Below are 16,093 nucleotides of genomic sequence, written 5' to 3' on the forward strand. Positions count from 1 at the left end.
GAAGCATAAAGGCACACTACAACTTTCAGACTTAAACGGTTTGGTTTTTGAAAGTATTCCAGTGTAGCCCTTGAGTAGCACTTACACTGTAGTACAAATATGAACGTCGTAGTAGCAGGTACATGCTATGATACACCACACTGGGCATTTTTATGGGCACAGGGAAGTGGCGAAACAATAACCATGCTAACAGAAATAGAAATACATTACTGTAAGAAAATAAAATATGAAGCGTCCTACTGCAGATGGGGTCGCCGGTGGGCCCACTCACTATTTACTAAAAATACTCAACTACATCATAACAACATTGCTATGACAGTACCGAGAGCCTTAGGTAACATATTTAGACATAGCCATTACAATTTTGGTTAGAGTAGGGTTATAACATAGGCTCTGCACTAAGGGGTTAGTACAATGTCAAAATAATTTGTGTGAGAACAAAATAAACCAATGAAATGCAGCCAATAAGTTGATTCTATGGTGTCCGTTATGGCAGCCACGGGTGTCTGGTGTGATGCCAGAGAGAGTAGAGAGAGAGAGAGAGATTCCATTGGCCCATTGTTTCCGGGTTCTACAATTGCAAGGGGGAGGGGGGGGAATCCCCCTTTAGGCAGACCTAGGCAGACCCAAGGACTGTTCTATTCAATGCTAGGAGCATTATGACACGCCCCTTTAGGCAGACCGGAACTTGGTCACGTTAGGTGCCCATAGAAACCTATTATGTTGGCATATCTCTATACTTAAAGAATCTCTGGTGATGCTTCTGCAGCTTACCCTCTCACCCGTCTCCCCTGCTGAGCCGTCATGTCCCGCAGTGCCCTGAGGACACACCATTTCAGTGGCATTACAAAACAACAATAACGTAATGATAATAAGAATAATTTGATCATATCGTCAATGCTTTAAAGTGAAGGCACTTAGGCACACCTCTGAGGTTGATGTTTTCATAAAGCTTTCATTACACTTCATTTTTTAGATAAAAGTCAATATGACGAATGGAAGTGACAGTCATTATGCAATCTGAATCATGTTAGATTATACGATGTCATTCAATCATTCAATGAATTCAGTCACACAGCTGTCATCTTGTTGATATACTATATGTTTCAGTCATGTTTTGAAAAATAGTCTCACCTTGTCTCCAGGCTTCCCTGTTGGGCCTCTAGCTCCTCTACCTCCTCTCGATCCCTGACAATCAATCAATCAATCAATCAATCAATCAATCAATCAATCAATCAATCAATCAATCAATTACATATTTATTATTTAGCATGTCTTAGGTAAGATGCTGAAAAACAACAGTATGAAAGTGGCATTGTAATAAAAAACAAACTATTAAATGCATATAAACACTATTCATACAACAGCTGAGAGGCAAGTTAGGTAAAGTCAGGAACAGTCAGGACCATTGATACTGAACAGAGGGGATAGCGCACATTCTAATCTGAAGTGAAGCAATGGCGGGGGGTGGGACTAGACCCGGGCACCAGAAGAAAATTGCCAATTCCCATTCATCTCTATGGGAGACTTGAGCCTATTCATCTCCTTGCCAATTCTTGCCAAGTCTTCTCTATTTCAGGCAAACTGTAGTTACTGTTCGTTTCAAACAAGCCAAATATTATTTTTAGGCTGACCCTTTGTTTCAGAGAGCTATTTAAATTGTTTAAATGACCAGTGAGCATTGTTAGTGGACTTGATTGACAGATATAATTTACTTTTGATTGACAGTCAAACACAACCACAGTCCTATCAGCCCTGAGTGGTTCTGAGCGTGGCTAAGGAATGAATGCGGATATTGAGGGTGGAAGAGTCCTCGCATATCAATTGCGGATGCATCACAAGTGTTGACTGGAATACAATAGAAGAACATTGTCCATGTATGTCAGTGGTCAGGACAGTGTATCATGCGTAAAACCATCTGTATAAAGCAGACAGGCCTTAGGGTAGTAACACCTGCTCTGCCATTTCAGACTGGTTTACTAGAAACACTCCTTGCCAACACTGTACTTGCAAATTCATTACTCCTTGTGTTGTTGGTTGCAAACCTTTCCACCATCTTTCAACACAACAACAGTGCAATCTGCTGCTTTCACAACGCTAGGTATTGATTGATCTTTCGAGTTTGGGTTTGGGTTTTGAGCAATGTTTTTCCCCTTTACAGTTGAACAAACGCTGCTGACAGGCCATTTTAAGAAAAGGGAAAGTTTTGATGTGGAGGGGAGCAGAGTTTAGGTCCCCAAGCAGCAGCAGCAGGAGCAGGAGCAGCTTGGTATGGTGACACAGTGAAGGACGATAATGGGTCGGGGGGTTTGTCATTTGTGGTGGTTCAGCTGGCCTAGCCCCAGGCCAGACTCTTGACATAATGTGTATGTATGTGTGTGTGTGTGTGAAAAAAACCCAACTAAACCTTCTTTGCATCTGCACTTGTTGTTCTGTATATTTCCTGTGCACTTTGTATCTGCTAGTGATGTTGTCTATGATTATGTCCTCTTTTGTAAGTCGCTTTGGTTATAAAGCGTTTGCCAAATGCAATGTAATGTAATGTAATGTAATGTAATGAAATGTAATGGTGGGCCCACGGAGGTGGCGGTCCCAGAACTGATTTCCTCATTACATAGTCTGCGTTGTGGAGGGGGTCCTTTCACATGATTTCGTTCCGGGCCCAGTAAAACATTTTGCCAGTGAACCTGCCGTGGTGCACTCACATCAGGCCCGCGTTCTCCCTCGCCGCCCGGCTGTCCAGCAGGCCCCTGGAAACACAGCAGAAAAATAAAATGCTTACGGATGGACACTCACTTACACAAGATCACTACATCAAACTGGTGGTGGCTCAGCACCGCATGGGGTGCCTGACAGAGACAGAAAGATGGAGAGAGACAGAGAGAGAGAGAGGGAGAGAGAGAGAGAGAGAGAGAGAGAGAGAGAGAGAGAGAGAGAGAGAGAGAGAGAGAGAGAGAGAGAGAGAGAGAGAGAGAGAGAGAGAGAGAGAGAGAGAGAGCGGTGATGCACAGTACACAAGGGATGGGAAGTTTGTTCATTCATTCATTCGTTTGCCTTACCCGTCTCCCCTTCTCGCCGATCGCTCCCGCCATGCCATTGAAGCCGACGGATCCCTGCAGAGCCACGAAACGCACACACACACGCACACGCACGCACACACACACACACACACACACACACACACACACACACACACACACACACACACACACACACACACACACACACACACACACACACACACACACACACACACACACACACACACACACCCACAGCCGGGTTCACAAAACCAAAACAACAGGCTATTGAATGGACAAGCTTTAATTTGTGATTAATCAAGCCATAACATTAAATTAGGCAGTAATTAGCTACTGAGCCACGCAACAATAAATAACCCTGGGTCACTACATTGACTCCAATAATAAACCCTCGTTAGTGCTGTGCTCTGAGGGGCCATAAATAAAACAACCGATTCAATCAGCCATAACTCTCGGCCCGCCCTGCCTCGCCTGACTCTTGTCAGACGTACTGTGTAGGTATGCAAAGCTTCAAGAGCTCAAGAACTCTACTTGAGGTAGTCATGGGTTAGCGGTTAGAGTGTCAGACTTGTATCCCAAAGGTTGCTGGTTCGACTCCCGATCTGCCAGGTTGGTGGGGGGGGGAGTAATTAACCAGTACTCTCCCCCATCCTCCTCCATGACTGAGTTAACCTGAGCATGGTACTGTCCCGCCGCACTGCTCCCTTGGGGCGCCATCGGGGGCTGCTCCCTTACACGGGTGAAGCATACATGCAATTTCATTGTGTGCAGTGTGCAGTGAACACTTGTGTGCTGTGTCACAATGACAATGGGAGATGGAGTTTCCAAGTTCGGCTTTCACTTCACTTTCACGAGGTCTGGGAGAGCCCGCGTTGGATCTGTCTTCAGAAAGAATGACCATTTGTCCATCCTTGACTCAAACAAATTCCTTCCAAACGGTTCTCGAGTTTGTTCTCTCATCTTTAAACAATCAATATTATTCTGTTGCGTGACTACTCGATGCGAGTCACCATTGTTTTTGAAACAATAAACACTTTGGCAAGTTTCAGGATGGAGACATTCTCAGGAATCCAGACCTGTAGCTCGTGGAGCTCCCCCCTGGCGGAGCTGAGAAGACCTACACAGAGGCTACGCCCAGCCCTCAGCCACCAGGATGTGTTGGATCCCAGGTCTCAAACCCGTTAGCAGGAGAGATGAGTCAGATAAACAATGGTAGCAATCAGAAGACTGAAACCTACTCACCTTAGAACCCTGTCTTCCTGGATACCCCGGCAACCCAGGAACACCAAGTTTGCCCTAAACCAAACAAGGAAGAAGAAGAAGAAGAAGAAGAAGAAGAAGAAGAAGAAGAAGAAGAAGAAGAAGAAGAAGAAGAAGAAGAAGAAGAAGAAGAAGAAGAAGAAGAAGAAGAAGAAGAAGAAGAAGAAGAAGAAGAAGAAGAAGAAGAAGAAGAAGAAGAAGAAGAAGAAGGCAGAGGAAATGAGAACAATAGAGAAATAGAATGTGAAGCTTTAACTAATTTTCCTAGCACACACTCAACATTTCTGTGCACGATACAATAAGACATATTGTGGTTTAAATTGAATTAGAGCTAACCTTTTTATTATGGGGGACGCACTACAAGTAAAAGCCTGCCGATGGCATTCTGAAGCACCAAAAGCAGTAAGAAAGTAATTAATGTTCCCTTTCAGATTGTGGTTGAGAGTTTACAACTCCAATATACTGCAGTTTATGACTCTTTTCAAGGAGTAATTTAACAATGTTTTTTTTTAAACATCATCATTAATAAAATCAGCAGAGCCTTTGTAAAATCGCTCAAGCTAAGTGGTCTATAAATCCTAATCTGAAAGCATTCCATGGAAGAAAAACAGCTAATACAAACTGAGCAGTGAGTTGGAGAGCTGCTGATAAATGACAAGCAATGAAAACTTTTCTCCAACTTGAGTTATGATTACCGTACCTTCTCTCCAGCAATGCCTGAGGGTCCAGATTCACCCAGGGGCCCTGACTGGCCTTTTAGTCCCTCTGGCCCGTCCTCACCACGAGGCCCTGTGGCACCGATATCACCCTACAGGCAAAGACACACACACACACGCACGCACGGATGCACACACGCACACACACACACACACACGTGCATGCACGCACGCACGCACGTACGCACGCACGCACACACACCCAAAAGTACACACACACACACACACACACACACACACACACACACACACACACACACACACACACACACACACACACACACACACACACACACACACACACACACACACACACACACACACACCAATAACAGCATTGCCTACTACTGGGCAGCTACATAAAGTAGACAACACAGCCAGAAACTGTCTTTTAAAGCTGAAAATACCCGGCCAAAACCGTTGACTCAGGTCATTAAGGACAAACTCTTACTCTGTCTCCCATGGTGCCGATGTCACCTTTCGCCCCGGGAAAGCCATCTTCACCCTGCCACGGAGGGAGACACACAGAGAGAAGGGAGAGAAGGCTGTCACACATGATGCAAGATCTCCTTTGCTCCGCCGTAACGAGCACAGAGGTTTTGTTTTGCTCCAGTCACGGCCGATACATCTCACAGCACTTGGCCTTCAGCACCCCACTCCTCTCTCTCTCTCTTTCTCCATCGCTCGCTCTCTCTCTCTCTCTCTCTCTCTCTCTCTCTCTCTCTCTCTCTCTCTCTCTCTCTCTATATATATATCTCTCTCTTTTACTCTCTCTTTCTCCATCTCCATCTCCATCTCTCTCTCTCTCTCTTTCTCCATCTCTCTCTCTCTCTCTCTCTCTCTCTCTCTCTCTCTCTTTCTCAGGCCTGCAGAGGATGCAGGAAATAGAATTCTTCCCTTTCTCTGTCTCTCTCTCACTCTCTCATACACACACACACACACACACACACACACACACACACACACACACACACACACACACACACACACACACACACACACACACACACACACACACACACACACACACACACACACACACGCACATGCACACACACACAAACCCACAACCCCTCCGCCACCACCACCTCTCTCTCTCCTCTCACCTTTTCTCCCTTGCTGCCTTGCAAGCCACGGATTCCATCAGCTCCCTGGGGGGAAAACACAACAAATTCCCGTACAAAAAAAGGTTAAAAACAAAACAGTGGCTACAGAAACACAAAAGCACAAGAACACAACTTAAACACACAGCAGTTCACACATTAAAAATGAACTGCATAGAAAACAACATAACAACATTCAAAACAGAGGAGTAGCTTATTGATTTTGGCACGCGCCCTCAGCACTCCGAGACAACAAACATGATATAGAGGATTTTGCATTACAACACAGGAACATCCAGGATAATTAATCAGCCTTGCGGCACTTCAGCTGCTTTGAGGATTTTTATTTATTCCCGCAGTTATTCATACACACACACACACACACACACACACACACACACACACACACACACACACACACACACACACACACACACACACACACACACACACACACACACACACACACACACACACACACACACACACACATTCACTTGTATGAGTGTGCACACACGCAAGCACGCACACACACAGACACATGCGTACACACACGCATGCACACACGCACGCACGCACGCACACAGATATGCGAGTACAATCCGTCACATTAAAGCATCCATCCTCCAAGCCGCACCGTTGCTGTGCTTTTGGTACAAAACCCACTCTTGTCTTCTTTTGGGCGCACATATTTTTTTGTCAATCAGCCGTCCTATCCCTCCTGTCCTAGCTGTCAGCTACCCTACTGCGAGAGTAATGATTCTACCTGAAGCTGTCAGCCACCACTTAGGCACCGACAGCTTGTCAATCAAGGCAGGCAGAGGAAATCGCGAAACTCTTTGAGGGTGTCTTTGAAAAGAAAGGCAGTGAAGGACGGTGAGAATAAGCTTTGCCGAAAGAAAGAATTCATATTGTTTATTATTTATTTTACCTTATTGTGCAGGGAAAAAAAGAAACGAACTATAGATCACAAAGCTGACCTTGACGCCACGTTCCCCTGGATATCCAACTGGTCCCGGCACTCCAGGCAAGCCCTGAGGGAGAAGGACAAAGTGTTTTAATCAGCGCTGCCACTGCTGCGATTTCGTAGTTCCTTTTTTTACATTATTTTTTTTTTGCTCTTTTACGACTTTATTGATGATAGGACAGTTTGAGAGGTAGACAGGAAGCAAATGGGGAGAGAGATGGGGAGGGGTCGGGAAAGGACCCGGGCCGGGAATCGAACCCGGGTCGGCCACATGGCAGACAACAAGTACCCTACCGGCTGGCCACAGCAGGGCCCTGATTTTGTATTTCCATTACAGCACAGTAACAGTCCAAATCTAATTCAGATTTTTTTCCCTTTTTGACTTTTGTTCGGTAGAATAGTTGAAAGAAGATGACAGGAGGATGGAGGTGGAGAGAGGGATAGGGTAGGGATGGAAAATGACCCGGTCAGACTTGAACCTGGGTCCCCATTTGCCTGGTTATCACCAGAACTAATCACAAGTGAGATAAGGTCTGTAGACCTGCCTACTGTAAATCCCATAGGGGGGTGTGTGGTTTACGATTGACGACGGCTGTTTATTGGGCGTTACGAATGTGTATCATTTGGCATACGTAGCCCATAGCCAATCGTGTCAGTTGTATCTATTCAAACAAACTGCAGTCATCGCCTCCCAAATTTGGGACCATGATCTTGTCTGTTCTCTGGGTATAGACTCCATGCTGGAGGAGCGCTTGTGCAAAGCAGCATGGGATTTCCCAGGCTAGGTCCCCATGGCCATGCAAACTCATGTAGTATTTACAGGTAACACAGCAGCACCCACCAGCGTGTTTAACATGAACAGTGCTGCAGTTCCTACTGTAGCGGTTCCATTACAATCCCAGTCCAAAGGCCTGTGTCCTCTGCTTTTTGTTTTGTTTTGTCTTGTTTTTGTTTTGTCAGTTGTGCAATAGTCTTGTGTTGTTATGTGATGTTATATGTATGTCCTGTTTCAAGCGAGTGTTGCTCAGGGACGCAAAAAGAATTTCAGTGAAAACTGACAATAAAGTCTAATCGTATCGTATCGTATCGTATCGTATCGTAAAGCTAATCAGGTGACATAGGGGAGGGAAGGGAAGCTATTAAAGGATAAGTTCAGCCAATTTCAACATGCAGTTGTAATGCTCACACTACCCTGGACTTGTCAGTACCGAGATCCTGGTAATTGTAATGGAGGCAGGTGTTTACTTACATTTAAAAAAAAAAACATCTTGATTTATTTTTTCTTCAGCCTTTTCTGAGATCCTGGTCACTGTATCGTGGGCAGGTGTTTGTTTACATTTTTAAAAAATCATCTTGATTTATTCCCAATAACATCCGAAAGGTTATGCAACATCAGCAGACAACTAGCAAACAGCGACACATTTTGGGAAAATATTTGGAGTAGGCCTATGTTCAGAATTTTTAAAAATGTAAACAAAATTCAAATTCTTTGTATGACCAGTGCATGTAAAGAAATTGACAATAAAACCTACTTGACTTGACTCTTGACTCTACACAAAATCTGCCCCATTAGAATAACTCAGATCTCGGAAAGGGCTGAGCTGACAAATGCAGCATCACCGGGTACTGACAAGTCAAGGGTAGCGTAGGCAATACAACAGCACATTGAAATTGGCCGGAGAGGTCCTTTAAGGCAGTGTTCCCTTTTTTGTCTTGTGTGCCCCCTAAGCATTTTCGTTGTGCCATAAGTACTCCCTAAGTCAAGTTCTATATTGATTTCTCTATCCCAATGTAGCTAAGCTCCATACATTTGTTAAAATATTTTTTTTTCAAGTACCCCCTGCAGTGTGCTCGCGTACCCCTAGTGGTACACGTACCCCTGGTTGGGAAACGCTGCTTTAAAGGGACACTGTGCAGGAAATGGTCAAAAAGGGTACTGCAACTATGCAGCTCATTGAAACTGGGCTGCCAATTGCCAAATTTGATCTTTACATGAAAGTAATAAAGTAATAAACAAATATTTTCTAGTATGGTCCAGGTAGAGTCATTTTTGCAGCTAACATTAGTGAATGGGCAGCATGAATTATGGAAATAAACAACTAAAAATCTCACACAGTGTCCCTTTAAGGCAAGCCACAAAAGAGAGATGTGCTAAATGGGCTAAAAGGCCTGAGAGTGGCCTCCTGATAGCGAGCGAGGGGCTATTATGTCCCCAATGGAGCTGACCACAGAAGCATGCTGGTCTTAACAGGAAGACCGCACAATTAAAATCCAATCGAGTGGGCAGAGAGGACAGGTGAATCGTTTTTAGTAAGTAGCAGAAGGAAATGTTTGTGTGCTGTTAGAAGGTAGAGTGTGTGTACGCAACAGAGAAAAAAAGGAAGAGGAAAATTATGGAACATGGAAAGACACAAAGGCAGCGTAAAATGGGGGAGAGGAGAAAGCAGGGCTATTGAAAACAAGAACATGAGGCAGAAAATGGAAAATTACTGTAAGTGTTGTGTGACATTTTAAATAAGGATGAAGAAAGACCAAGAGACCATGCAAAAAAAAAGAAAAGGAAAAAATGATAAGGTTATTTCACGGATTGGGCGGAATAAGACTTTCTTCAGATAGAGATAATGTCGGTATCAATTGTCCAAGTACATTTATTTTCAAAGCCCTTTGTGTTGTACAGCAAAAAAATAAATAATAAAAAATATAGAAGCGAAACAGAAAAGAATAAGAAATAAAATCATACTGATTTTTTTCCCGATTGATGTATGTGCAAAGATCGAGCAAGACCAATTTCAGTAAATATAAAGAAATGAAAAGCAGGATACATTTTCAGGTACACAAATTACATCGAAAAATGGTAAAGAAAAGAGACAGACAGAAGGGAAAATAGGCCTATATATTTGACAGCATATAATAATCTACCAAAGAGGCTTGTAAGCATGTCCCCACTGTTTCTCTTCTCTGCCTCTCTAATGCAGTGAAGAGGTTCAAACACACACACACACACACACACACACACACACACACACACACACACACACACACACACACACACACACACACACACACACACACACACACACACACACACACACACACACACACACACACACACACACACACACACACACACACACACACACACACACACACACACAATATCTCAATGTGACCTACCAAGAGTCCCTTCTCTCCTGCAGGTCCTTCTCTTCCTGGATGACCCTTCAGAGAGAGCACACCCGCATGCACACGTCAGTTCAAGCATCACCATGACAACCAGAGAAACCCACAAACGCATCTGGCCTCTTCATGAATGCAAAACTGGCAGGCTTGAAAACAGACAGGGCTGACAAAGTACATATGTGCCACTAGCTGAGGCCCCATGAATGTCAATTAAAGCACACTACTGCAAATTAAACATGTAAATTCAAAACATACTGTAAATACATTATACACTACATACACTATGCATACTGTAAATTGTAAATACACTAAACACTACATACACTACACATACTGTAAAGGCAATGTACAAAGTGTGACAAATGTAAAACATATTAGGGTTGTTTTTTTTCGACTTAATCCTGATATTGTTGGAATTAATGAGGGGTATCAATATTTCCAGTCAGTGCCCAAGCCACCTTCGAACAATACATCTAATTTTTTTTCTCTCTCTGCCGCTGGTAAAGCATTGCCGCGAAACTGATGTAAGGGGTGGGTTTGATGAATGATGCTAGCAGGTCTGGGTCCGCTAACATATTAAAGATTTAGCACGGCACAGAGCCATTGGAGGAACACTTTATACTGGAGCATTTATAGCTGAGAAAACCAAAGGAAATTGATGTCTATAAGAAGAGATCAATGATGCTCCTCCTCTGCTGGATTGAACGTGTGAGTAAATCGTCACGCGGGGCCGACAGAGAGGTCACCCGCCCGCCAGTGTAATGACTTCACGGGCGCCGCACCGCACGCCACTACTCACCGGCGGCCCATCAATCCCCGGAAGGCCCTGCATGCCCTGCTTCCCCTGCGGACCCTGGGAGACGGAAAGAGAGAAGAGAGGGGGGGGAGAGGGGAGAGAGAGAGAGGGAGAGAGAGAGAGGGAGAGAGGGAGAGAGAGAGAGAGAGAGAGAGAGAGAGAGAGAGAGAGAGAGAGAGAGAGAGAGAGAGAAGGTGAGATGTGGGGAGAAAAGGTGAAAGGGAAGGAGGGAAAGAAATAGAAACAGAAGAAAGGGAGAGAAGACAAGTGAATGGTGAGTGAAAGTAGAAAAAAAGACAGTAAGACAGTAAGACAGTAGGACAAAGATGTAAAGGCAGAGTGAGACAGAAGACCGAATAAAAAGTAAGGAAGAGGCAGAGGACGGTAGAGATTGAGAGACAGAAAGAAAAAGCAGGGTTGGAAGAGGGAGAGAGAAGTGGTACAGATAGACAGAGATGGAGAGAGAGAGAGAGAGAGAGAGAGAGAGAGAGAGAGAGAGAGAGAGAGAGAGAGAGAGAGAGAGAGAGAGAGAGGAAAGACAGAGAATGGGTGGGAGAGAAAAAATAAGCGAGACATAAAGCGTGAATCATTGTGTGTGCACGCTCAGATAACTTAGCTCCATCGAACAAGGCGTCATGATCTCCAAGGTTAATGAGCTTCTTTCCCCACGGAGAGGAGGGAAAAAACGAATAGCTATATGCATCCCTTATTCACTTGCAAGCTTTTTTTTTCACTCCCGCCTCAGACGAGGCTGCACATCTAAATGGGAAAAATGTAAATAACGCCAATGGCGGTGCACACCGATCAAAGAGCGCATATACGATACGAGCACCGGGTCACACTCTCACACTCTGCACAGCCAGTTATTGAAATCAATGCCTCAATGGGCTCTGTAACTGAAATGAAAGTCGGTGACCTTTTCACAACAGCAATATAGGAAATGGTGTACCACAAGGCCCCTCCATTTGTAATCGCACAACGGGGTTGAGTGCTTATTGGCCTGAACACTGTGTGTGTGCTTATCTGTGTGTGTGTGTGTGTGTGTGTGTGTGTGTGTGTGTGTGTGTGTGTGTGTGTGTGTGTGTGTGTGTGTGTGTGTGTGTGTGTGTGTGTGTGTGTGTGTGTGTGTGTGTGTGTGTGTATGTGTGTGTTTGTGTGTGTGCTTAAGGTCAAGTGTTGGGGAGCTGAAATAAGCAGGTGAAAGAGGTGTAAGGGGTAAACAAGCGTGGAAGAGTTAAACAAGGGTGGAAAAACTGTATTGAGAAATGTTTATATATAAACATAGTTTGGGAGGAGCCCATGTAGTGATTGGCAGCTGAATTACTGCCTCCGCCTTCACAGAAATTTGATCCCTCTAACCCATCCACCTAAGCTAAAGCGCTCTAATTGTTCCACCTCTACCCAAACTCCTCTATTTCAGTAGTAGTCCCACTACCCTCCCTCTACATCAGGGATGTCAAACTCAAAAATTTGGCCCGCAGACTCATTTTATCCGGCCTGCGAGAGCATTTAAAATGTGTATTACAGTTGGCCCACATACACCATTATTGAATAGCCTTACAGAAATTGAACATGGTGTCACAGGAATATGAGTGGGCCCAGGCCATTGAAACAGACTCACACACATATGTAACACAATATGGGCAGGCAGATTTGAACTACTACATACTATCATGGGAATGGCCCGCGACTTCATGTCAGATTTTGATTTTGGACCTAAGTCAATTTGAGTTTGACAGCCCTGCTCTACACACAAGGGGGTGTGCAAGTGGATCTCATCCTCAATGATCTCCGCTCAGAGCATCCCTGGACCGAGGCCAGCCCTCACATGCCACACATGCTTACTGTATAACACCAAGCACTCAAGGGCAAACTAATGAAAGGGATAGTCTTGCCAGATATTCCTTTTGCCTGTGCTCCCAACACACCTGGAAGTACATAGAACACCACCACCTAGTGTTCGTATTATGGTATTACTTTGAATTGAAATTCTTTCCATTTGGAATTTCGTACAAGCCTGCAACACACCTAATGTCACTAATTACCTCTTAACTCATCATCCTGTGTTGTAATTCGTTGAAATGGCTGGAGCAGATATGTGGCAGCTGGCAGGGTTTTCACTTTATTAACCTATTGATGCCTGAAGCACCTGCAGAAATGGGTGCTGCTAAATGCCTAAGCCCTTTTTGGGAAAAGGTACTGTCAGCTTGTAAAAACCTAAATATCTGAAGCACATAAAAATATGAGATAATTTGCATTTAAATGCTAAGACACCCGTCTTGCATTACAATGTGTTAATTAAGCTCTAACATGCCAACATCGTTAATAAAACATCTGAAATCTCATGAGCCTGAATGTTGCGTCATGCAGCTCCAGGCGCCAGGGTCAATGTTGCACAACGCAAAATCCAGCATCAATGGGTTAACAGGGTCATGCCTGCACCTAAGGTTAGAGGTAGAGGTACACTGTCCTACAAGGTCAAACTTTGCCAACTTTTGATATTGAAAAAAAAGGTCTTCAAAGTACAGGTGTTAGGCCAGATTTTGTACTTGTAGTTACTGCAAACAGCAATATCTCTGAAACGGGACACATTTGAACCGTAAGGCTTTGTCACAAGATAAAAGAGGTGTGATGAAAATGGGTGCTGTAGTTACTGCACTTTGCCTTTGTACAGCAGTACAGGGGTGCTTACCTTCTCTCCTGGCACACCGATAGGACCCTGTGGCCCTGGGAAACCCTGCACACATACAAAAAGAAGACAGGGGCGTCAGAGGGATTGTAAAAGAATGGCATTTGTGTGTGTGTGTGTGTGTGTGTGTGTGTGTGTGTGTGTGTGTGTGTGTGTGTGTGTGTGTGTGTGTGTGTGTGTGTGTGTGTGTGTGTGTGTGTGTGTGTGTGTGTGCGTGCGTGCGTGCATGCGTGCATGCGTGCACGTGTGTGTGTTGGAGAGAGAGAGAGAGAGAGAGAGTGAGAGAGAGAGAGAGAGAGAGAGAGAGAGAGAGAGAGAGAGAGAGAGAGAGAGAGAGAGAGAGAGAGAGAGAGAGAGAGAGAGAGAGAGAAAGAGATATAGCAATATAGCAAGGGCAAGCCAACAATAGCACAACCACCTCCTATATAGTACGTATAGTATAACTCTTCAATATCATACACAACATGCAGTCTGTGGGTGGCTGCAGACCACTGAGTGTAAAGTGCATTAATTCCTACCTGAACTCCAGGGTTTCCCTGTTGACCTGAGGGTCCTGACTCCCCTGCAGGTCCCTATGAGGATAGAAAACACACAAGCATTGACCTCTATGAGAATACAGAACACAGAAAACACAACCATTGACCTCTATCTGGAGAGAGAACACAACCATCTTTATTACATTGGGCCGCTGACAGCTTTGGCCGGGCCCAGGACAAAGTAATCTGAAAGAGTCCCCCCATCCCAATAGATGCAATGCAATGAGGACCCCATTCTGGGCCCCTTCTCTCCTTGGGCCTCGGACAAATGACCCCTCTGTCCCCCTCTGTCGGCACCCCTGCTCAGAATAGTCAGAACCGACCAGTATGGCATAATGCGCGCCATTTTGCCAGAGCAATGCTGTGATAGTCATGGAAAAGAATTTACTACCATAGTACTACCAGAGATTCTAAGACTATATAGAGACCAAATTCAAACAGTGGACCTACACGCTGCAGCATTAGGCTTTCCTTGATCATAGATTCAGGTATGCCTAAATCCTCAATAACCCCAGAAGTTTACAATGACCGATTTCTTTGATAAAATCCATGTGTCTCATCCATTTCAATGTAGTGGTCCTTAGGTCTGCATAAAGGAGGATTTGCCCTATTCTTGCGAAACTAGACCCTGGGAAAAAAATGGCCCATTGGCACTTCTCGCTTTTCGAATCTCTCTAGCACTACACTACTTCAACATTACACAGAGCCTGGTGATGGTGTAAGAGATGATGAAAAGGCAACTTGAAAATCTTTGGTAATACATAACGACTAGGGCATTGTCATTCTGATAACACATTCTCATTATTACAGGGGGCCATGTCCACAGCTACAGAGTTTAAAAGTGCTTCACGTGAAGTGTGTAATTTCAGGCTTTGGAAGACAGCAATCATAGTGGAAAAGAAGGGAAAAAATGCTAATACGCAGCACACTAGTCTACAGCGCTGTCAATGGGCGTCATGGAAATGAGATTTCTCTCCAGACAATGTGGTATCTGACCTAGTCTAAATATTCACTGAAATATTTAAGCATGCCATGAACACGCGCTGAAATATTCACACACTAGCTGGATATTTTCTATAACAGGAAAAGGTTTCCTAGCATTTTGTGCAAGACACATCGAACATGCCTTGTGTTTTTATTCATGTTTGGATTTGAGATCATACAAAATAATAAACAGGGTAATCAAAAAAGCCCAATTTCATATATAGATGTTTGCATTAATTAAGTTGACTATCTGGTAACTGATGTTGGCCAAAATGTGATCAGCTTCTTTATGAAATGTCTGAGGCTACATAAAAAGGACACTTCCTGGAGCTGGCATTAACATGTCTGGTAAGACAGCATGCTCCTTCAAATGGGTATTGATGTGGATAGGGTATTTAAAGGAACAGTCTACCCTCATGAATGTGCATATCATTTTCGTCTATGTGTTTCCATTGCCTAGTTTAACAGTATAGCCAAATTAAGCGTAGCAATGCAAGTCTACGGGGGCAAACAAAGTCAAATGTACTTACAAAGTACTTTAAAATTAATGTAAAATTCACTGTGCAAAACGGCTATTTAATCCTGTCCTGTGATCATTTGTGGCTTGATGCTAATGCCTCCATTCACTTCCAGTGATTATGCTAAGCTATGCTAATAATTCTGATCCAATAAATCTGAAGAATAAAACTGAAGAAAGCGAAGAAAATGATATGCACATTCATGTATAATGCTTGGAAATACTGCAAATATGTGAAAATCAAAAAAGGGTGGACTGTTCCTGTAAGACTGTCAATAATATAGCTATAACATCTTAGACACAC

At 44.1% G+C, this 16,093-nt stretch overlaps 1 protein-coding gene across 1 annotated transcript in view; it reads right to left on the minus strand.

Moving 5' to 3' along the window:
• Window positions 1–16,093, minus strand: part of col5a3a (collagen, type V, alpha 3a) — a 156,878-nt gene that overhangs the window by 48,535 nt on the left and 92,250 nt on the right. The window contains exons 23-35 of the mRNA XM_063187356.1: window positions 14,271–14,324; window positions 13,756–13,800; window positions 11,067–11,120; window positions 10,262–10,306; window positions 7,101–7,154; window positions 6,124–6,168; window positions 5,469–5,522; window positions 5,002–5,109; window positions 4,284–4,337; window positions 3,060–3,113; window positions 2,706–2,750; window positions 1,135–1,188; window positions 775–819 (exon numbers count right to left, since the gene is read on the minus strand). Of these exons, the coding sequence (XP_063043426.1) occupies window positions 775–819; window positions 1,135–1,188; window positions 2,706–2,750; window positions 3,060–3,113; window positions 4,284–4,337; window positions 5,002–5,109; window positions 5,469–5,522; window positions 6,124–6,168; window positions 7,101–7,154; window positions 10,262–10,306; window positions 11,067–11,120; window positions 13,756–13,800; window positions 14,271–14,324 (711 nt within the window). The remainder of the gene's footprint in view (window positions 1–774; window positions 820–1,134; window positions 1,189–2,705; window positions 2,751–3,059; window positions 3,114–4,283; window positions 4,338–5,001; window positions 5,110–5,468; window positions 5,523–6,123; window positions 6,169–7,100; window positions 7,155–10,261; window positions 10,307–11,066; window positions 11,121–13,755; window positions 13,801–14,270; window positions 14,325–16,093) is intronic.

The sequence above is a fragment of the Engraulis encrasicolus genome, chromosome 2, assembly GCF_034702125.1.
Source record: "Engraulis encrasicolus isolate BLACKSEA-1 chromosome 2, IST_EnEncr_1.0, whole genome shotgun sequence".
NCBI lineage: Eukaryota > Metazoa > Chordata > Actinopteri > Clupeiformes > Engraulidae > Engraulis > Engraulis encrasicolus.